The sequence below is a fragment of the Xylocopa sonorina genome, chromosome 8, assembly GCF_050948175.1.
Source record: "Xylocopa sonorina isolate GNS202 chromosome 8, iyXylSono1_principal, whole genome shotgun sequence".
In the NCBI taxonomy this organism is placed as follows: domain Eukaryota; kingdom Metazoa; phylum Arthropoda; class Insecta; order Hymenoptera; family Apidae; genus Xylocopa; species Xylocopa sonorina.
The window spans coordinates 12651143-12672500 of NC_135200.1; the positions used below are offsets into that span (position 1 = coordinate 12651143).

Genomic DNA, 21358 nt, shown 5'->3' on the forward strand with positions numbered 1-21358 from the left:
CCTACTTTATTCATCCTGAATGGATACGAAAGGAGCGTCACCCATTCTGACTTCCCTCTTTCTTCGTCGTTTTCACGGGATAACTCGTGGAGAAAGCCCCGACGAGCGCGAGGTACGCGACTTGTCCTCGTCGTCGCGCAACAATTTCTCTTCTCATCAAACGAAAGGTCCTCCCACTCTATACGAGTCCTTTTAACTTTCCACGCGCCTTTGCCCCGATTACGAGCCCCTTCTCCTAGGTTTCCCCGCTTCTTGGGATTCGCGTTCGATTATGCGAGAAATTCGAGTCAATTTCGAAGAGAGAGAAATTTCAGAAAAACTCAATTTCCCGTAAAGAGTGTTCAATGGGCAAAGGAAAGTGATTAACGACGACATCCCGTGGGATCGTTCGAAATCCGCTTAATGCAGTCAAATGATCCGTGTAAAGAGATCGTACACTTTTTGTTCTTCTCCTCCGGGGCCCTTCTCGATTTTCTCTTTTCTCCTCCAATTAACAGTCGAGTCCGCGCGATCGGTACGCGAAAAATCATCGCGACAATCGCGGCCGATCTCTCTTTTCCCTTTCTCGTTCTCTTCCTCTCTCCCTCTATCTCTCCTTCTCGTCGATTCCGTTCAATTAAATTCGCCAGCCAATTCCAGCCACGAGTGGCACCGGCACTCGACTTGTATCGGTTTCAGCCAATTACTTTCAGCCAGGGCTCGCGAATCGCTGTTTCTGGCCACGTGCCCATTGTCACGCGCGAATTGGTCTTCCCGTTACGGGTTCGTTACTGTTGCCTAAACAAAAAAGGAAAAAAACCTCCGTTTTCGCCTCTACGCGTATATCTACATAGATTCTTTGACGATATCAAAAGTCTACGCGATGGAAGAAAACTCTCTGTATACCTCGCGATCGTCACAATTAAATACGACGCGAATTAACGAATTTCGAAGGTAAAGAAAACTGCTGTTCTGCGTGAGAAAGTTAAGAGAGAGGAGCAATCATAAGACGACGGTTCTTTTCGATAATAATTTATTTATCTACAAGAGAATTCTTGATGAACGACGAAAAGTCGTCGGCTAACTGGAAATAGCGATCGATTATCAGCGGTGAGCGTTAACGAACTAAATCTCTAAATGAAAATCGGCCAGCGACTGCTGGGAACGGTAGCACTTCTGCTCGAGAACATTGCACATATTGAGCCAACGTCATTCGCACCCTCTTCACTCCGGTTACAATTATCTAAGACTCTATGACACATCTACGAATTCGATTCTCTACCGACTCAACTAGACTCTGCGCGACTCAACCATCGGTTGGTTCGTTCCGATCAAATCGAACAGACACCGAATGTGTTTGACACGCGTCCGATACGCTTACGATTAATTAGCTAAACTGGAACAAGCGAAAACTCGCGGGAAGCCTCGACTTCCCGACGATTTCGTTAATTTTTCTCCTCGTTTCCACGTGGTGAAAGCAAAACCGACTATGACTACCGACGAACTTCGTAATTACATATGTACACAGTTCCGCATGCATGAATAGACACGAGAAACGGCTCGCCATCTCGAGGGATGGTCGAGGATCGTCGATCTGGATCGTTGTCGTGAGCGCAGCCAACGCGAACGAGTTTATATTAATTTGTCCCCCGTTTTACGTTTACATTGTATTAGTTTACGCACTTCACTGTGAAAACGGCAACGCGGGACCAGCGTTTACACCAGGACGTATCTCGAGCGGTCGCGAGACTCTTGACGGCCAGGCGGATAACGCAACGAGATACGCGGCAGAGATGAATTCGATGCAATGATCCAGCAACCAACGCGGCTGTTAACAGTGGCGACTCACAATGTAGAATTCGAAGTCTAAACGAACCAGTCAGCGACGGTAGTTTCGATTCGAAATCGGTCGAAGATGATCCTTTAGCGAGAGACAGGCTGCCGACGCCGGCGGCCGGAAAGCAGAGACGATCCTGGAACCGCGGCGTAAGGCCTGGTTAGAGGGGACATCCGTGAACGTAGGTGACGTTTCGAAAGAGGGCTGCTGCCGTCGAGAGGAACGCGGCTGTCGAGGCGGTCGAGGGTGCGGGTGGCGGCGGTGGCGGTGGTGGATGGCTTTGAGTTTGGGTTTGTGCGTTGTATGGTGGACAATAGGCGTCTATGCTACCATGGTGAAGACCGACGCCTCGTACCAACAGTTCTTTTTCCACTGTCGCTTGATGTCGAAGCTGCTCCAATCGCAGTTGGTTCTGGCGCTTCCATTTCGTCCTGCGGACAAAGATTATATTCAGAAATCATCGGAGAATGTTTAGATATTTGCGAGGAATTGAAGTATGCAAGAGAAAGAGAAAGGAAGACAAAGAAAACACCGACCTTCTGTTCTGGTACCAGGTTTTGACCTGCGTCTCCGATAGTGAGAGCGCGTCGGCGACGTCGCTCCTATCCGCGACGCTTAGATACTTCTGACATCGAAATTTTCGTTCCAGGTAAGCAAGCTGAGCGTGGGTGAAGGCTGTTCGTCTTCTCCTGGGTTTCCGGCCACCTGGAGGGCCGCTAGTTGTGCCGCAGGTCTTGCCGGAAGTCGCTGGGGCCGGCGACGGTGACAGGGCTGGCGGAGGGCTCTCTAGTCGCGCGCATGGACTACTTCCAGGGTCGATTGTGTCCTCGGAGTCCGAATGAACCGCCGAATCGTCTTCTGAATCTTCTGAAATAATCGAGTATCATGCGATTCAAACTCAAAAGATTCGATAGTAAACGTTCTCAATTACGGGCGACGGTAGGTATATTGGTCTCGATTGGCCAATCGAGAGTGGGACGCGATAATCGTCGATGAATATTCGGACTAACGAGAGCTAACGAATCCTACCATCTGTAGGATTGCCGTTAATGGGGCACTACCCTGTCGGGGATCCGGACACCCCTGGGGCTGTGAATCTTGGCTAAAAATAATGGAGCCGCGCCACGGGGTACCGTGTAACGAGGAGGATCCTAGCGACAAGCCACGCGACCGCTATTGCGCGCAATAAAAACCTTGATTTTGTTGATTATTCGAGTACGGGGGGTGTACAGCTGGGATTCGTTAGCGCTCGCTAAAACTGGCTGACTTTTGCGATTGCGAACAAAAATGGGAACAATCGATCGATGAAAGTCAGTATTATAGAAACGTGAGAAAATATTGCTATCTGGATGGCGAAACTCACCGTGCACCCGCTCGGACAGAACATCCCCCAGAAGATCCCTTATGAGAAACGACTTGTGCTCCTGCATCATCACACTTTCGTCGAAAACCAAAACGGAACGGAACGGAACCAAACGAAACGGAACAGAACAAAACGAAGCGAACGATCGTGAAAAGCAGCGATGCGTTTACAAATTGCTAAACAGCTTTCGCTCAGCTGTCTGTCGGCGCGAGAACACCTCAACAACGGATGGCTCGAGTTTCATGCTAACTTGCAGACGCCCGGCGTCGTTCTGCGTCGGCGAGGATCACGGGGGATGACCGGATATGCCTGTCCGAGGTTGGTATCGTCGTCATTCTCCTTGAGAGGAGCGCACGTTGCTGAATACCAAAGTGGGGGTGGCGGTGGTAGTGTTACCACGCGAGTTAGGCCAGGGGTTGCGCCGACCAAGTCCCGCGTCACCCCGCTCCAATTAATCCGCCCGTTTATTTTGAACGGGCTGCCTAATGCTCGCGCGATTTCGCAGCCATTTTGGGGATGGTTGTGCCGTGTCACCCCGCTCCGTAGCCGCTCGCGTACGTTCATTGGACGAGCGATCTCGCCGCTAAGGGGTGGAAGTCGGGGCTGCTCGACGTCGATTGGTCGTGGAAAATAGCGGCCAGCCCAAAAGGGGTTGGCTCACGCTGCAACCCTTGGGGAACACGGGTGAGATGCAACCGAGAACCGAGTGGTACGTAGGCGGCAGAATTTTGGTGCACGCTTCGCGAGTAAGCCACGGCCTGGCGAGCATCGAGCTCCGAGAACGAGGAAACGAGGGGGAGAAAGTCATTGGCGAGCGATTACCGCGAAACGAGAGGAACAAATTGGATGTGAAACGTTTCTCCATGGTATATAGAGAGAACGCGTCGTTCGCCGCGATATCGAGATTGTTCTCGCCGGGGGCGGCTTAACGGCCGCGTTTTTCCCGCGCTCTCTCTTTTCCGCCGGTGGCTTTTCCGCGCCGCGAGTCACCGGCAAACGGTACAAAGAGAGAACCCCTACTCGCGTCGAGATAAATCTCGTTCCCGAGATTTTTTAATTCTCTATCCGCCAACTTTTTTCACTCTCGCCACGATCTCTGTTTACTAACCCCTCGTTCGACCGTTGCCACGCTCTTTGTTCTCGCGGTCTGTTTTCAAGAACGCGTCTACAGAATCGAAATATTCCGACTCGATTCTAACGAAGTCAATTTGCTGGGCGAAACGCCGGTAAGGAAAAGTGGCGCTAGCTGCAGCGCGAAACGAACGCGGGCATTTGCATAAATACGGTCCTCGCAATTTGCTGAACCCTTGTCGGGCCGCTCCGTCATCCTCCCGCAGCTAGTATGTGAGCGTAAATATGCATGATGCATGAAACCACCAATCCTCGACACCGGCTATCCCCTTTCACTCCCTTTTCTCGGTTCCCGGTGCTTTTGCCAGCACCCCGTTAGTCTATTCACCGCGTCGCTACTTACCTTCCGGAGGCATTCGTGCGACCTCTATGGACCCGCATCCGCCGCTTTCTATACCTAAATATTTCACGTTCCGCGAAATCATCCACGCTGGATTCCCGTCGATCTAGAATAAAAACGGGACGAACACGATGAACCGCGCCTCCACGCCTTACAGCCACTCCTTTTTACACCGCAAACAGTTCGTCGACCTCCTGTTTCCCTCGCGTTGCTTAATTAACGAATTTTCTGAATTACACTCCTTTTTATTTATTTATTTTTTTTCTACGAACGCGTTCGCGTATATTTAGCAAATTGCAATTAGTAGAACGTATAAATAAATATTTAGCCTATCGATCGGTCGCGGAACGGATAATAAAGAAGGGGTTGGTACGTGCAATTTTCGGCAACGCGACGTCGCGTGGCGTCGCATAAAATGCGAGGCCCCGTGTCGATGCGCGGAAGGAGGAAGGAACGTCGGTGTGCACACGGGGTGGTATTTTAATGGCTCGCCTCGTGGCCTCGAGTTTGCGTGCTGGCACCTGTAAGCGAAACCCTCGGCGATGGTAGCCCCGTAGTCGGACACGACGGGGCGCGTTTGTGAATTCATTAGAATTAACGTATGCAGGGGATTAATTCAAGGGGCAGCAAAGCGGCTGGCCGTCTTCTTCGTGCTCGCTGGAAAAGGGCCTCGGAACGGCGCAAACGGCGGAATAAATGCATGAAGACGGGATAAATTGAGTGGTGCAAAGCTGCGAAAACAAAGACGCTCGTAATAACTTTGACGAGCAATGCTCCTTTACGAGACAATTTTTGACGCGGCACGCACACCTCTCTCCATCGAATTAGAATAACAATCGTTCTCCCCCGAAGGCGTTAATTACCGTCTCAGAAAATTGTGCCAATCGCTATCACATCCGCCGTCACGGTCGATCGCATCTGTCGCGATTTGCACGATGGTAAATCAATATAGAAATTAGGGTGGAGGGTTAGACGCGGATTACTTCGAAATCTATGCCCCGCTGGGCTGTGATTGTTATCGGTAATTTGCGATATTTGTTCTCCCGTGGGAGACGAAATTTCATTTCGATGCAGCCACCTCTGGTCGCGTTCGACAAATAGGATTCGAGTTAGGGGTGAATATCTCTTTTCGATCTTGCGGGGGGGATCGGCAGCGGATTAGAGACAGAAACGCGCTCAATTACTTCTCGTTACTCGTTGCATATCAGGATCGGTTAAACGATTTCAGCAATTGTGGCGAAAATGATGAGTATTAACAACGACGCGAAAATAGTAGTCTGTACTTTCGTTTGATAAAAATTAAATTACCGTTCGTTATGATATTTTATGCGAGAAATTGCAAAAAATGTGGAACGCTTCACGATTTTGCGTGTCATCCTTGCGCAGGGGCCATGCTAATCTTCTCTGTATCGTTCCAATTTTAGTATACGTACTGCCGAAGCAAGTACACTTGTCTCTTCGACAAACTTGTATATATAGAAAAAGGTAGGAAAGTAATCACTTGCGAGAAATATTCGTGTCGATTTAAAGGATCGCGCCATCTAGAGGTTATTAGCTGAATCGGAAGAGTCGCGCGACGCGTATTAGCGTTCCTTGAAACTTCACGCGCGTAGATGCAATTCTTGCGATATTATTTTATTTCCTGTACGAGTTTGTAGCCGTATTGGCGCGTCAATTATATTTTTACACGCGATTCCAAGTGTGTCGGGTAAAACAAAGCATCGTAATTATTCGCGAAAGGTTTCTCTGTGGAGGGGTGTGACTGTAAATGAAGGGGGTGAGAACAAACGATGTTTGATTCGTGGAAAGTTGCCGGGCCTGAATGATTATCGATAATGGAAAGTCGCGGCTGTCGATCGAGTCGAGGCGAATTGGTAAATACGGGTTGAAAAAACAGTGGAGAGGATCACGGTGGAGCGATTTAGAACAGTGGGAGCCGCGGAGGAGCGAAGGGCTGCCGGATCAAAACCGTGATGCCGCGAGGGCTTCGAAATCGTTAACAATCGCGGCAAAAGCAAAATCCATTGAGGTGCGACCACGCGTGTGAATATAACTGTCGATCTGAATATTCTGCGCGCAGCGGCACCGTTCAGCGTCGTATTCGCGAAAAAAAAAAAAAGAAAAAAAAAACGAAGAAACGAGAGGGAAGCCAGCTCGTTTCCCATCGATGGAAAAAAAGGTGCGATCGAAAGGAACGATTCTGTTTACTCCGACTAACAATTTCGCTTGATGCTTCGTACATCGAATCCGCCCCTTTTGTGGCTTCCTGTTTTAAACTGAATTCCTTTCTCCCGGTCGAGCATTTTTTTAGCCGAAAGAAACGGTCGATTCCCAAGCGGTTCGAGGCGGTACAGAGAATAAAGAAGCGATTCGAGCAGTGTTTCCCTCTCGTGGAAAAATGCACGGGAATAAAAGGAAAAGATGAAAGACCATCTCTACGAGTTCATCAGTTAAACAGAGCAAGAGGCCTTCCCGGTGGTATACGTTTTCGTTTCTCCTCGAATGTACCGGCATTCATTTATACTTTTCCTTTCAGTTACTCCTTATCGTTTCTATACGTCTTCCGTTAACAACACATTGCATTGCAAGACATTGAGCCGCGTCATTCGCGGAACAAGAAGAAGAATTAGAATCCCGTCAATTTACCCGATCTCCGTTGCCGTTACGCACGAACGCGAAAATGCAAAATGTTTTATCGCTACGAGATCACTTGTACGCTTTACACTTTTTCTAATTTCTCGAACTCCTTCTCTCTCTCTCTCTCTCTCTCTCTCGTATTCGTTAGGAAATCGGTTCGTCGAGTAGAAACAATCGCGAAGTTCGCTCGAGGATACTGCGAAAATTTGGCAGAATACAGTGGGCCGCGGATATACAGCCTATTGTGTTTCTTCTTTCGCGCAGAGCAGGAGACACTCTCGAAGAATGATGGTTATGGGAAAAAGAGTGCTTGAACACGGACGTTGGTCAGGCTCCCGCGGTTCCAATTACGATTGAAAGGCGGCCCTGTTTGTTCGCCTCCTATAACTGCGGACTCTTCAGTGCCTCGTACAAGGCACCTCTTACCCCATGGCCACTTTCGAGTTTCGACGCGTGTGTTTCCATGGCGAACACCACGATTCCATCGGGCACGAAACTCCAATATTTTTTCCAGCCCATGCGAACGATTATTATTTCATCGAGGAGAATCTCTGCTCGCCAAATTTCATTGCAGTCCCTTCGGATCACGGATCACCTGCTCGAGTTATAGGCACGCGTACCACGAGCCATCCGTCACAAATTTAAAGAACTCGATTCTGACTGCGATTGATGAGTTCACGAGTTATTTCAGGCGTAGCTGTTTTTGCGCGATTTATTCGATCTCCCTGGTATTTTGTCAAAGACGAAAATGATCGTCCGATAGAATCGCGACCCTGTTTTCGAGCTAAGTGCCGTATAATCAAAGGATGATTGTCGGCACAAAGCCGGCTGATTGGCTCGTTTACGTTACGGTAATGCTTGGCACTCGGCGAGACGACGCGAACCATCCCTCGATATCGGGAGAACGTCCCTTCCCCCCCGTTCGTTTCACGTTCTAACGAGATTCCACCGAAACGTCCACGTTCTCGTTAAGGAATTAAACGAGTATGTTCCCTCGCGTGACGACTACGAATAATACCCTCCATGACTATCGGGAATCATCTTCCCTTCAAATTAATAACCCGTGAATTCTCGCGAAGGTTCTCAAATCGTTCGTTAATTTCGCGTATCGAAAGCTAGGGAAATAGCCTGGATCGTAGCCCCCATTCGCGACTACGAATTACACTTATTCAAACGCAGCAGAGTGAACGCTCTTTGCATTTAATTTCTTTTTCGTCGTCATTCTTCCAGCTCGTACCATCCGAGCGGTTTCAATCGAGTTTAAAACGAGAGATAGAGACGAGAAAAGTCGGTCGCGTTACTAGAAATTTGACCACGGAGAACGATCTCCCAGAGGCGGAGGGGTGGACCTTAAAATTTGTGGACGGGTGTCGCGAAGATACCGCGAAGACGGTGTAGATTCGCGCGGCAAGCATCGACGTTGAGAGAGGGTTGCTTGTTTACAAGCGACAGTTGATTTGACAAAGCCGCGGGTCCATTTATACGAGTGAATATTACAGGGCAAAGTCGAGGGGTGGCTTGTTATCCGCTCATTGAAGTTAACCACGGGGCTAAGTGCGCCGGGGAGTGCCGGTCGGGAGGAGCAAGGGAAACCAGCGACTAAAGGTTAGGTGTACACGGTGGGGATGGCTTTGCAGTTTGCCGTGAGAAACCCGAGGGAGGGAACAGCGAACGAAGATGGACGAAAACCATCGCGGCGAATAAGAAACAGGGAGAACGGGACGGGAGTGGAGAAGGTAGGAGCGACGAGGAGAATTTCAAACGGGATGGAGGGAGAACAGAGATAGTGATAGATGCGACACCCTCGCGAGTAATATCGATAACGTTAAAAGTGTTATTTGCAACCAGCTATCTTGCGAACGCTTGTTAACATCTTCGCGTTAAAAGGATTCGATTTACAGCTAATCGAAGGAGCCAAATTCACGATCACCGATACCATCCCCTAATAATTCTATCGCTTTATCGCCAAAGACTAAAGATAATGAGTTTCACGGTAGCAAAAAGGAGATTTTTTTTATTTCAACTGTTGCTCGATAAAGTAGCAGGGAAAAAAGAACAGGATTACTCTCATCCTTCTATTACCATTGAGAGCGCAATCCTCGAAACGCTAATGGAATTAGTCCCATCGCTAGAAGAGGGTGATGGAACGAAAGATAGGTAACAACGCGGCGGAGGAGAGAACGAGAGAGTCTGAGGAGAGAGGAGAGAGTCGGTAGAATACCCAGCGGGCCAATGAGAGGCCAGATCGTTGCCGAGGTAACCGCGGGGTTTTCCGACGGATTATTCGACCGAGATTGCAAAGTTAGCGCCCGTGTTGCGGGCGGGGGTTCGCCGACGGAGCCACTCCTGCTTCTCCGGAACGAGCGATCTCCTCGCAGCAGGGCTAACACAACGGATTAAGGCTTATTTTCACGACTGCAACAGCTCGACCCGTTTTACTTGACGCTGTTATACCGTGCGACGGAAAGCCACCTCCGCGAACGCGCTTTTCCGTCCCTCGAATCGCTCATCGACTCTCCACATCTGGATCCTTAATCGATGCACCCCTCCGATTTTTCACCTTTCACTGTACACGTTTCAGACAGGCTACATTATGTAGGATTTGTTCAAAATGTTGCGAGCAAACTCACGACTTTGCGTCGTATCGATTACCGGACCGTTCGTTAAAGTTTTCACAGGATATCTCGAACGACCATGTTCTGCGTAATGAGAATCGCTTTTCGAGCCTTTTGATGAAGATGTAAGCAAGGTTTCGCGACGAGTTCGCCTGGAGACCGTCGACGGAGTCTTCATGGGTGACGGGTCAAGCGTGAGTATGCCCCGGAAAAGTGTTTATTTCTGCATGTACACGATGCACACGACGCGCGTCTAGCAGGCTGCTTATCCGGTAACCACTCGGGGGTTACCTGACACGTGCATAATTAATGCCCACGATGACGAGGGCGCGACACTCGCACGTATACGAGAGCGTACGCTCGCGCGTCCACGGATTATCTGTGCCGACGATATAAAAGAAGAGAACGGGATAACCGAAAGTTGGGCCGGTCAAAATGGAAAGGAGAAAATGGGGGGGGGTGGAAAGTGTGGGGACCGTGGAGCGATTCTTACCGAACGCCGTAGCCGAAGAGAGCGAAAGGGAAGATCGGATGGGAAGGGAGACGGAGGGGGCCAACGAGCAGGAAAGTTGTCCAAGTAACCGACGTGGAAACGCGGGGTAATGACTACTTTTTCATATTTTAATTACGCAGTAATTAATTGAAATGTTTCCTTGTTCGCGAGAGCACTCGAGCAAAATGAGAGGCGAGTAACTCTCCGCGGAGTCGGCTTCGGCTCGCGTTTTTTCTCCCTTTCTTCCGTCCAACTCCGCGAGGCCCTCTGTCCCTGCCGCGTTCGTCCAGAGCATTTCCCGTTTCCTTCGTCCCTTCACCCTTTCTCGCGAAATTAGGTAGGGAACTTTTCACGGACCTCGCTTCTCCTCTAAAAATTCTGGCGTACAGCTAATTGATTGTATCGTTAACAGCTGTTGCGCGAAACGATTCCTCCGATAGCTTGACCCTTCGCGTCCCCCAAACCACCTTCCGCCATCGTGCCCCTCCACCTTCTATTATCACCGACCGCGTGCGCGATGCTTAAAGTACTAATTAAATTAGTTTCGTAAAGCGAAACTCGTCGGCCAGACTTTCGAGGCTATCGATTCGCCGCGATCATTAAAATAATTACGGATGTTCGACGGTAATTGCACGGATATCTCGTTGTCTACGGATTAACAGGCCACCGTTATCGATGACGATCATTTCCGACGATCGATCTACTCGTCGAGATAGAGAGAGAATTGATAAACGATGAATTGTTCGAAACTGAACGAATTAAACGCTCGATGAACATGGCACGTGATCGTCGCACCATGGAGAACATTCGTGCAGTTTTCCGGCAAGTTGATCCTCAGTGGCTTCGTCGCGTCTGTTCGCCACAGGATTACTATAGTCCGTTATTTCGGGGACCGTTTCAGGCTAGCTGTCTCGATACGTCGAGAGACGCGGAGGATGCTTCGTTACTCGTTATCTGACGCTGAAGCTCGTTGCGGTGGCAAGAGAACAATAGCTGGACGAGGAGCAAGAAGGAGACGGAGCGAGATAGGCCAAAACGAGGGCTGGTAGCCGCGCTTTTGTTAACACGGATGCTTGCTACGTGCAATTGTCATCTACTTGTTCCGACCATTGTTTCCGGTAACTCTTTCGCGGTAACGAGGAGGAACCTCAATTAGAACGGTTTGAGGACTTAAACGCCCAGAGGCTGCCGGGTTTTAAGAGGCAAGAATGCACCAACACCGTCGCGCGAACATTGTTTCTCTCGAACGATAACTCGGTGATACTTTTAGCTGTATCGGTGCTCGTGGAACATCGTCTACCAACTTTCTTCGTCGAGATAATTACTAGCCACGCTCGCGGGTATGATACCATTATGCTCTCTATGGACGAGTCTTCGTTAACATTGCCGGAAGTTCACCTGGTTGGCTACGCGAAGTAAATTGAATCATCGGTAGTTTTTGGATTAGTGTACGAAACCAGTAATGCTAGAAAACGCGTTATTTCTACTGACGGTTAACGGTGAGCAGTCTTTAATAGCTACAAATTAATGTCGAACGAACGAAAAATTATTTCGCTGAAGATTGGAAACAGAGCGTGTAACCGAATTGGTTAAAGGAGTAGCTGTCGAGCATTCACGCGATCACTCGGTTCGATCAATTGTCGGTGGATGAATAATAGAAACGCCTGACTCTACCTCTCGGCTGGTATCCTGATGGGCAGGCAAGACTACGCTTTGAAGCTCAAATTGAAATAAATCCTGTTACCGCTTTGACATTAACCCAGCTACTCGGAACTCCGATGAAAGTTTCGACCCAGTTGAAACTTTTAATTTAAGCCTCCCTTTATAGTCGGCGAAACGGTTTTTCTATGTAAACGACGACCGTCAGAGTGTACCAATCGTTTAGCTCATTCCGCGTAGAATACAGCCTATTCGTTCCGAGGTACCCGTTCAATCATTAATGGCACGAAAGACAGGTAATTTCGCGACGTGTCGATTGAACCGAATCAATATTTGTTTCACCGTGATAGTACGGCAGAGAGAGAGGCAAGCGTACTCTGTCCGCGTCCGGTGTACACATCGGTATATACGTATAGCTACAACCCGTTATCGGAAATCCATCCGAATATCTGGAATTTTTTTCGGTGGCATGCGCGACTCGTTTTATGATCGCCTGTGATACACGGTCCAAATTAAGATGTACAGAAGACGATGCATGTTCGATAAAAAATAATAAACCTGTACAAAGAAGGAGCGCGAGATAACTTGCGCCTCATTCCGTTCTTTTTTTTTCTTTTCCTAATTTCTTATTCGTACTCCATAGAGTCTAGAATGGTACGTATTGGAATTAATGGGGCGGTTCCATTTTTCTTCTCCTCGTTTCTAATGAAAGGCTTCTTTCGTGTTTTTCACATTCTTACTTCGACGATCTTCCAGGAATCGAGAGACGCGGATAGACGCGATGTCCACCATAGTAAATCGTTACTAACATCCTGTTATCCTACCTGCCGCTGAATACGAGTCCAGCCCTGAACTCGGAATCCAGGAACTCCCGAGGATCCCGTTCCCGAGTTATGAGGTCCTGGTGAGGCGAATGCTTCTGGCGCCACGCAGTTGACGAGTGACAGGACATTGACGAGTCTTGAGGGACGCCGTGCTCCTTCGAAGGGAAAGGAACCCTCTTGTTCGTTCGTCGGGGAGAGAATTCCGTCCTGCATGAGGTCCTGATCGATGGAATGCTTGACGTTCGCAAGCTCGCGGAAGCCCGGGTCTCGACGATCTTGAAGAGGACCCGTTCGACCTCGATGTACCAGTTCGCATGATATCCTACTGCCGTTGGATGTTTGTAAGATACAAGCGCGTGTCGTCGCGTTGACGAAAGCAATGCACGTTCGCTTATCGATGAATGTTATTTCTGGTAACTGGGGTACGAATGGGGGATGAACTCCAGGGCCGTGACGTTACATAAAATGACACTGCAAAAAAAAATGCAGAAACATTTATACTTTTTAATCTCGCAGTGAGTATTTTGCAAGATGTTAGTATAAAAAATTCAAACATCGCGCAGTATCATTAATTTATCAGTATTTTAAGGACAGTTTAAGAAGTAAGGCTGTGCATATTTTTTAAATCCTATAAAAACTGACACGACCCTGATGGATTCGATTGATTCGTAGAGGAGATTGTTGCGAAGTTATGCGAACCTAATGCATCTGCAGCTCCGCTGGAAAAAAATGCTCCAGTGTGTGTATGGTGGTTAGGGAATAGAAAGGAATACGCTTCATTTTCAATGCATACTCTGGACGCTCGTGGAGGATAGGATTCCAGGTTTTCCAGTAGGACAATATCAAGGATCAAAGTCATCCTGCCACCCTTCGCTCTTTTCCTTCTATCCTGATATCGGGGCTTATTTCGCCTTTTGAAGTCCTTCTATTAGCTTGCGGTGTATCTTTATCATCCATGCGTGTCGATGGTTTACTAATTCGAGAACCTGTACAGAATTCATTTATGAGTGCTTCGTGTATGTTATCGGTGGAACAGAAAATAAAAATCACCTTTTTGGAGGGTAAACAATTTAAAATTGCTAAGAAATAGTGTTCTTGAATTATAGAAGAATCATCTGTATTCAAAGATCATCTTCACAGAAAACTGTGCCCCAAGATTGCTGCGAAAAGTGGTATGCATTGACGTCATCTCAATGTTCACGTTGGAAGCTTTCTCGCTGTAACGAGGCTGGGATTCATCGAACACTGTTTTTTTTATTCTTTCTTTAGAACTTTCCTGTACCTTACCTCCATTCAAGTCTACTTCCCTAAGATCCAACTTCCTGTTTCCTTCCGGTGTCGACACGGTTCCACGGAAACTGATTCCGATCGATAACCAGACCGAGCAATTCTATAGCTACATATATGCGATTCTAAACCAACATTATCGTTATAGCGATGCAAAATTATAAACAATAACTATATTTATTTGATTAACTATTTAAATATAATATCAACTTCTTCTACTCGATCAACCTTTCTATAATAGGCGGAAATATCTATGCTCGAGGGTAGTATTATTTCGAGGATGATTTTCGTAAATGACTCGATGATAGTTACTACTCGTACGGTGTACTCTCCTAATACTAAAAACGCGAAATGTAATTTAACAAATTTCTCCTCAAAAAGACAAGAGTCTTATTAACCACCGGGTAAAGTAGACAGGGTTTCATCCCTTGTAGCAAGTTCTAGCTACGCATTGTAACCGCGTGCGACCTATTTTACCCTATACAACCTTGATCCGGAAATATGCTTCGCGTTTGAGGCAATTATCCTCATTAATGTAGGTGTGCGATACCCTTTAAATCAACTTTATCCTTCCCTTACCAAGATACCGTTCACTTCCCCATTGAGATACTAGCCGCGGTGCGGTCTCCAAGCAAACCGGCTGACGTAGCGTCCACGTCATCGTTGATTCTACTACTCGCGGACTGAATTGTCGCAAAAGGACATCAACTTCTAATTAATATCAAAGTTAAACATATGCATACCTGTATCTACTTTTCATCACTTTTAATCTCACTCGAAATTCATTTCCACGCACGTAATTTTAAACAACGATGCGTTTTAAATTAGAAAGATAATAATAAAGCGTCAAATTCATGTATTAGATGGCGTCAAAGGATCCATGCGGGATGTCAATTGCTATGACGTTGCGAAAATGGGATGCCTTGCATGCCAGGATAACAGGACGTACTAGGAGCAACCAATTTTCTACCCTCGCGGAGGGTGAAACAGGATCAATAGCCATTTAGCTTAAATAAAGTTGTACGTCGGTTCAGGGGCGCGTATATTGTCAAACACGCTGGAATCTGGTTCATCGAAAGGATTAAATTCAATGGACATTGGATCGATCGTAGGTGGAGCTCTCGGTACCCTTAATTGCGAAGGTGGAGGTGGACACATTAGACTCGCTTCCACTTTTTCACGAACGATTCTTTCCTCTTCGTTTCCATCGATTTTTACGGAAGATTCTCCTGCATATTCCATCATATCAGCTACACTCTCTTCGTATTCCTGCAGCTGTAGTATTTTATACAACGATTAGAGTCACGGGTAAAAACGCGAAGATTTAATCAGTCGTGTATGAATCCAACTGTTCACGCTAGTCGCAATTGTTAGCATTTCCTTACATCTCGTTCGACGATTAGTCTGAAATCTTTAGGATGCACTCCTAGTTTACAACCGTCATTGGCGACATAATTCGACGTCGACAAATGGTGCTTGCTCCCAGTGATAATATTATAACGACGATTGAGCAATCTCCCTCTGCAGACGTCACCACTTGCTTCCACGAATATTACTCTGGAATATTACTCTGGTTTAATGTACAGAATTTAAAGTAAACCTTTAGACACTTGCTCCGTGTTGTTTTACCTGTTTGGTGGCGTGAGACTTAAATCTAACAATTTAAAATCTTCCACCGTTTTTGGATATCCAGTTAAAACCCAACCCCTCCTTAAACACTCGTACCCGCGTATGTGTTTCTGAAAAATCACGATATTATACTGCAAGTATTAGATCAGGGGCTGTTGTGGTTAAACTTATCGTACTTCAACGATTTGAATTCTGATTTCGGGCTTGGGTCTCTCACCCCACTTATACTCGAACGACCGAAACATTTCTCCTAAGGGATTCTGCTGCAAACGCGCCTGCTCTTCGATATAATTATAATCGACTAAAATAAGTAATAATTTGTCATAGATTATTACTAATTATCGACCAATTAGAAACTAAAGCGGATTAAGATTACTATGAACGAGATTAAATCGCTCGGCCAAGTATCTTGCTAACGTGGTGCAACCAGATCCTCTAGATCCAATGAGCGCAATGCGAAAAAGTGACGGTGCTCCGCAATGTTTCTTCCTTCTCGCCAATTTCGCACAATCTTTCCCAAGCTCATCCATAGATCTAATACCTACTTCGACTTCCTTAATATAAATTTTTTCACTTCCATTTAAACGTAATTACATAATTTAATTATGAACAGAAATTTTGATGAAGAGTTTAACTAACGATTAAACAATGCGCATATACTTCACATAAATCTCGCAAGTTTCTTAAGAAACGGCGATGTTTTGGACCATTGGAGATATGTCTCGGATTGCAAGAGTGTTGACAAGCGATATCGGTGCAAACATTTTCCCAGTTTTCTACAAGAAAAAGCGTGACACACTCATCTAGAATAAGTGTACAAGTCATCTATGTTTTTACCAGGTTCACTTGAAACTACGAGTTGTATCGCATGTGTCGGAATTATTCCCGCACGTTGAAATATTCTTGCTTCTTCTCTCGTTCTTGGTAAGTCTAGACGGCAAATCAGACTTAACGATCAAATTAAAAAGATGCTGCTTCTTTTTAAAGTCGCGCTGTAAATTTTTATCCGCGGTATTCTTACCAACAAGTACCCATCCACATTCATGCAGAACACCGCTTTCTAAAATTTGTTTCATAGCATGCGCGAGATCCTCCGATTCTTCGCAACGACAAGTATCCTAAGAAATGAAATTCGTTTCTGGTGGGAAAAAAAAGACTTACGTATCTATTTCTCGCTTACGTCTTTCTGAGAGCAAGCTTTGCGAAGATCCTTTAAGGTCAGAGGCTGTACACCTACTTCTTCCTGAAGAACCTTGGCCAAGCTCATTTTGTCTGTGTACAGAGAATACTTACTTTTAATCTGAAGCATATTTCAGAAAACTACGTAATTGTACCGAAGTGTTGAGGAGCAATTAGTATGATTTTGGCAATATCAAGTCTTTTCGCAGCAAGTGGAAGATATTGCTTCATAAATACTAAATGATCATCGGGTTTTTGAATCATCAATTGAGTCGCCATTTCCTGTAAACATTACACTTAGAGATATTGATTAAATGTTACCAGGGATTATTTGTAATATATGTAGGTTAATTACGTGAAATAATTCATATATGCGATGTTTTTCCATATACGCTAGAAATTTTGCATTATTGATACGCGCTCTATTCTCTGCCTCTTGTAAACCCGCCATCTTATACAATAAAAGAATAAAAAAGATTATGTTACTGTAAAATTGTCTTCTCCTGTAAATATTCTTTATCGTATCCAATGTGTTTGTTTCAATTGTTCACTTCATGCTACAGGTAACAATATCTAATTATACATACCTAGACAACAGAGCAAATCACATAGCACTTCAAAAACCACCAGCGCATCACGTGTAATTTCTTGTATATTTCAGTAGCTTTATTGTAATTCATTGTATATTTCAGTAATTTTATTGTAACTTATTTTATATTTTCCGCTTTAGAGATAAGAGAGAGAAAGATATACGACAGCTATAAGAAAGAGTGAGACAATTGCTACCGACCTTACTCGAGAATCCGTGGCGCCATCTCTGTGAAAAGTGCTCAAACTGGTCGCACATCGTTATCGACAGCGAAGTGAACTACTCAAGGACTACTAGCGCCATCTCTGCGGAAAGTACTAAAACTAATTACCGACTAGTTTCAGCACTCCTCCAAGAGATGGCGCTAGTAGTTCTTTAGTAGTTTAGTCTCACTCTTTCCTATAGCTTTCTTATATATCTTTCTCTCTCTTACCTCTAAAGCGGCAAATATAAAATAAATTAGAATAAAACTATTGAAATATACATCCCGACAAGACAACTTTGTCACAGTAAAAACATTGTGATGTCACTTGCGCCGTATGACGTTTTATATTTGTATTATTTATAAATAATATATATTAAAAAAAAAATAAATAAAAAGGAATTCTTGAATTAATATATAACAGGTGTGATATGCTGATGGCCTAGAACGTGGTGTTACCACGTGCCATGACAACCATCGACAAGTGCAGACGTAGTTACTATGGAAGTAATGTCACGCAGCGCAAATAATATCACAGTGTTCTTACTGTGACAAAGTTGTATTTGCGAATGTATATTTTGAATAACACTTTTTTATGAATTGTTCAATCTACCTGTATTTTAATTAATCCTTTCTTCCTGTCCTTTTATAAAAATATGTTATTAATTTTTATATATTGCATTTTTCGACGAATATCGAACATAGGTACACACCTCTGTACTTATAAAATTACTGAAATATGTTACTGCTAAGGTATGCGAAAGATTGGATGGCGCCACGTGTTTTTGTCCTTTTCCTTGCTGCTAACCATTGCCGAGAAAGTGTGAAATATTGAGGTTAGGGACTCGGGTGCACGTTCCAGTATGTCAAGCAATAAAAGCGTATCAGATGTTACGAAAAAGATATCCGAAATGGACGTGGAGGAAACAGGGAAAAAGCTGACGCACAAGGAGAAGAAAAAATTGAAAAAACAACAAGAATATGAGAAAACAATGGAACTGTTAACCAAGGCCGGTGGTCAGGGTCATAGTGAACTCGAGAGTAATTTTACGGTTTCTCAGACTCAAACTCAGCAGCGCAGTAATCAACAATTAGAAAATGCTGTTGACATTAAGGTGGACAATTTCAGTATTGCTGCCAAAGGAAAAGAACTGTTTACCAATGCCAGCTTGTTAATTGCACAAGGCAGACGTTACGGTTTGGTAGGACCAAACGGGTATGCATCTTTTCGACTTTTAATTAAAAATATATAATTTCAGTTTTCTCAGTATCAATTCCTCTTTCAGTCATGGAAAAACTACATTACTTCGTCACATCGCGAAAAGAGCTTTCGCTATTCCACCTAATATCGATGTTCTATATTGTGAACAAGAAGTTATTGCCGACGATACACCAGCTGTGGAAGTTGTACTAAACGCTGATGTAAAATGTACAGAATTAATGGCAGAGTGTAAAAAATTAGAAGAACTGGTAGAACAAGGCGATACTTCTGTCCAAAACAGATTGCAAGAGGTGGTTTATTATTTTCTCATAGTAACTTTAGATATATTTTAAATATCATAATGAACTATACTTTAACGTGTATTTGTCATAGGTTTACGAAGAATTAAAAATTATTGGTGCAGATTCTGCAGAACCACGTGCTAGAAGAATTTTAGCTGGTCTAGGATTTAGCCGTTCTATGCAAAATCGTGCAACAAAAAATTTTTCTGGTGGTTGGCGTATGCGTGTTTCTCTGGCTAGAGCTCTTTTCTTAGAACCAACATTACTGTTGCTCGATGAACCTACAAATCATTTAGATTTAAATGCTGTTATTTGGTTGGATAATTATCTTCAAGCTTGGAAGAAAACCTTGCTTATTGTTTCCCACGATCAAAGTTTCTTAGATAATGTATGTACAGACATAATCCATTTAGACCAACAAAAGTTATTTTATTACAAGGGGAATTATAGTATGTTTAAGAAGATGTATGAGCAGAAAAAGAAAGAAATGATTAAAGCATATGAAAAACAAGAGAAACGACTTAAGGATTTAAAAGCTTCTGGTCAAAGTAAGAAACAAGCAGAGAAGAAACAAAAAGAAGCTTTAACTAGAAAACAAGAAAAGAATAGAACAAAAATGCAAAAGCAAGAAGACGACAATGCACCTACGGAATTGTTACAAAAACCTAGAGAGTACATAGTGAAATTTAGTTTTCCTGACCCACCCCCACTGCAACCACCAATTCTTGGTCTTCATAGTATGTTATCGATACGTTTTATACTTATATCGTTCTGTGTTATAAACAAGTAGATTTACAAATTAATATTTTATTATAGATGTGACTTTTTCATACGAAGGACAAAAACCGTTATTCATTGAGGTTGATTTCGGTATAGACTTAAGTTCCAGAATAGCTATAGTAGGTCCTAATGGAGTCGGTAAATCAACATTTTTGAAATTATTAACCGGTGATTTAGACCCACTTAAAGGGGAACTAATTAAGAATCATCGATTAGTAAGTATAAATATTTGTTTTATTGTTATTTGAATAATGAGGGTCTCATACTTAAATTGTTTTATGATTTTTAGAGGATAGGTAAGTTCGACCAGCATTCTGGCGAACATCTAACTGCTGAGGAAACACCGGCAGAATATCTAATGCGTTTGTTTGATCTGCCATATGAAAAAGCTAGAAAACAATTAGGAACATTTGGACTTAGTTCACATGCACACACGATTAAAATGAAAGATTTGTCAGGAGGGCAAAAGGCGCGAGTCGCTCTGGCTGAATTGTGTTTAAATGCTCCCGATGTTGTAATTTTAGATGAACCGACAAATAATTTAGACATAGAATCTATCGATGCCTTGGCTGATGCTATTAACGAATATAAGGGAGGTGTTATCATAGTATCTCACGATGAACGATTAATCAGAGATACGGAATGTTGCTTATACGTGATCGAAAATCAGCAGATCAACGAAATTGACGGAGACTTCGATGATTATAGGAAAGAATTGTTGGAAAGTTTAGGAGAAGTTATTAACAATCCAAGTATAGCTGCGAACGCTGCTGTTCTACAATGAACATTTTTGCTTTGTAGGAGAAATTTTTTTTTCCATGATCTGCAAGATCCAATCCTTTCAGACAAACACTTGTTCGATCTATTAAACGCTTTTTGTGTATCAGCTTCTTTCCTATGATTAGGCCGCTACGTTTTCATTGTCAACTTTAAATACGACTATTAATTACATTTTGAATGTAAAATGTTATTTGATTCGAGCTTCGAGATTCTCAAAGCTCATATCATGTCTGATAGGATTCAAATATGAAATTGTAATAGAGATTTTAATGTGAACTATAATTGTCATGTAATAGCAAAAGATAGAAGACATTGTTTCTAATGGAATTTATTATATATATATATATATCAAATTAGAATATATTTTAATACTCGCCAACTTCCTAAGTGAAACAATTATAGTTCATCGCAATAATAATTGAACGCATTAATCAAGTCTTCAAAGTTCTATACACGCGGAACTGTATTTTGTATTATAAATATCTACTTTATGTTTGAACAAAAAAAAAAAAAGAATAAAAACGATTAACA

General features: G+C 44.3%; 3 protein-coding genes and 1 non-coding gene across 4 annotated transcripts; 1 reads left to right on the forward strand and 3 right to left on the reverse strand.

Annotated features, from left to right (window-relative positions):
* Positions 1–1812: 1812 nt before the first annotated feature.
* On the reverse strand, positions 1813–3508 carry LOC143426025 (uncharacterized). Its single transcript, XM_076899131.1, has 3 exons — positions 3180–3508; positions 2353–2683; positions 1813–2247 (listed from the first exon to the last, which is right to left on the reverse strand). Exons 1-3 carry the CDS (start codon positions 3247–3249, stop codon positions 1977–1979), a joined length of 672 nt encoding a protein of 223 aa, XP_076755246.1. The 5' UTR covers positions 3250–3508; the 3' UTR covers positions 1813–1976.
* Positions 3509–5991: 2483 nt separating this feature from the next.
* On the reverse strand, positions 5992–6098 carry LOC143426560 (U6 spliceosomal RNA). Its single transcript, XR_013102168.1, has one exon. It is a non-coding gene; the product is annotated as a U6 spliceosomal RNA (small nuclear RNA).
* Positions 6099–15079: 8981 nt separating this feature from the next.
* On the reverse strand, positions 15080–17110 carry LOC143426017 (adenylate kinase 8). Its single transcript, XM_076899122.1, has 9 exons — positions 16975–17110; positions 16816–16912; positions 16632–16724; positions 16434–16570; positions 16171–16348; positions 15971–16095; positions 15795–15904; positions 15551–15722; positions 15080–15440 (listed from the first exon to the last, which is right to left on the reverse strand). The coding sequence occupies exons 1-9, from the start codon at positions 17101–17103 to the stop codon at positions 15174–15176; spliced, it is 1308 nt and encodes a 435-aa protein (XP_076755237.1). The 5' UTR covers positions 17104–17110; the 3' UTR covers positions 15080–15173.
* A 1412-nt stretch (positions 17111–18522) lies between these two features.
* On the forward strand, positions 18523–21294 carry LOC143425965 (ATP-binding cassette sub-family F member 1). Its single transcript, XM_076899060.1, has 5 exons — positions 18523–18980; positions 19051–19276; positions 19359–20004; positions 20084–20262; positions 20337–21294. Exons 1-5 carry the CDS (start codon positions 18628–18630, stop codon positions 20829–20831), a joined length of 1899 nt encoding a protein of 632 aa, XP_076755175.1. The 5' UTR covers positions 18523–18627; the 3' UTR covers positions 20832–21294.
* Positions 21295–21358: the final 64 nt, after the last annotated feature.

Excerpts from the sequence above, each read along its gene's own strand:
- LOC143426025 (XM_076899131.1), bottom strand. The coding sequence starts at position 3,249 with ATGATGCAGGAGCACAAGTCGTTTCTCATAAGGGATCTTCTGGGGGAT. Across the intron at positions 2,684-3,179 it reads TCTGTCCGAGCGGGTGCACG|AAGATTCAGAAGACGATTCG; the intron begins GTGAGTTTCGCC and ends CGATTATTTCAG. Across the intron at positions 2,248-2,352 it reads ACCTGGTACCAGAACAGAAG|GACGAAATGGAAGCGCCAGA; the intron begins GTCGGTGTTTTC and ends CTTTGTCCGCAG.
- LOC143426017 (XM_076899122.1), bottom strand. The coding sequence starts at position 17,103 with ATGCTTCAGATTAAAAGTAAGTATTCTCTGTACACAGACAAAATGAGC. Across the intron at positions 15,723-15,794 it reads AGTCTCACGCCACCAAACAG|AGTAATATTCGTGGAAGCAA; the intron begins GTAAAACAACAC and ends GTAATATTCCAG. Across the intron at positions 15,441-15,550 it reads GACTAATCGTCGAACGAGAT|CTGCAGGAATACGAAGAGAG; the intron begins GTAAGGAAATGC and ends AAAATACTACAG.
- LOC143425965 (XM_076899060.1), top strand. The coding sequence starts at position 18,628 with ATGTCAAGCAATAAAAGCGTATCAGATGTTACGAAAAAGATATCCGAA. Across the intron at positions 20,005-20,083 it reads ACCAATTCTTGGTCTTCATA|ATGTGACTTTTTCATACGAA; the intron begins GTATGTTATCGA and ends ATTTTATTATAG. Across the intron at positions 20,263-20,336 it reads TAATTAAGAATCATCGATTA|AGGATAGGTAAGTTCGACCA; the intron begins GTAAGTATAAAT and ends TATGATTTTTAG.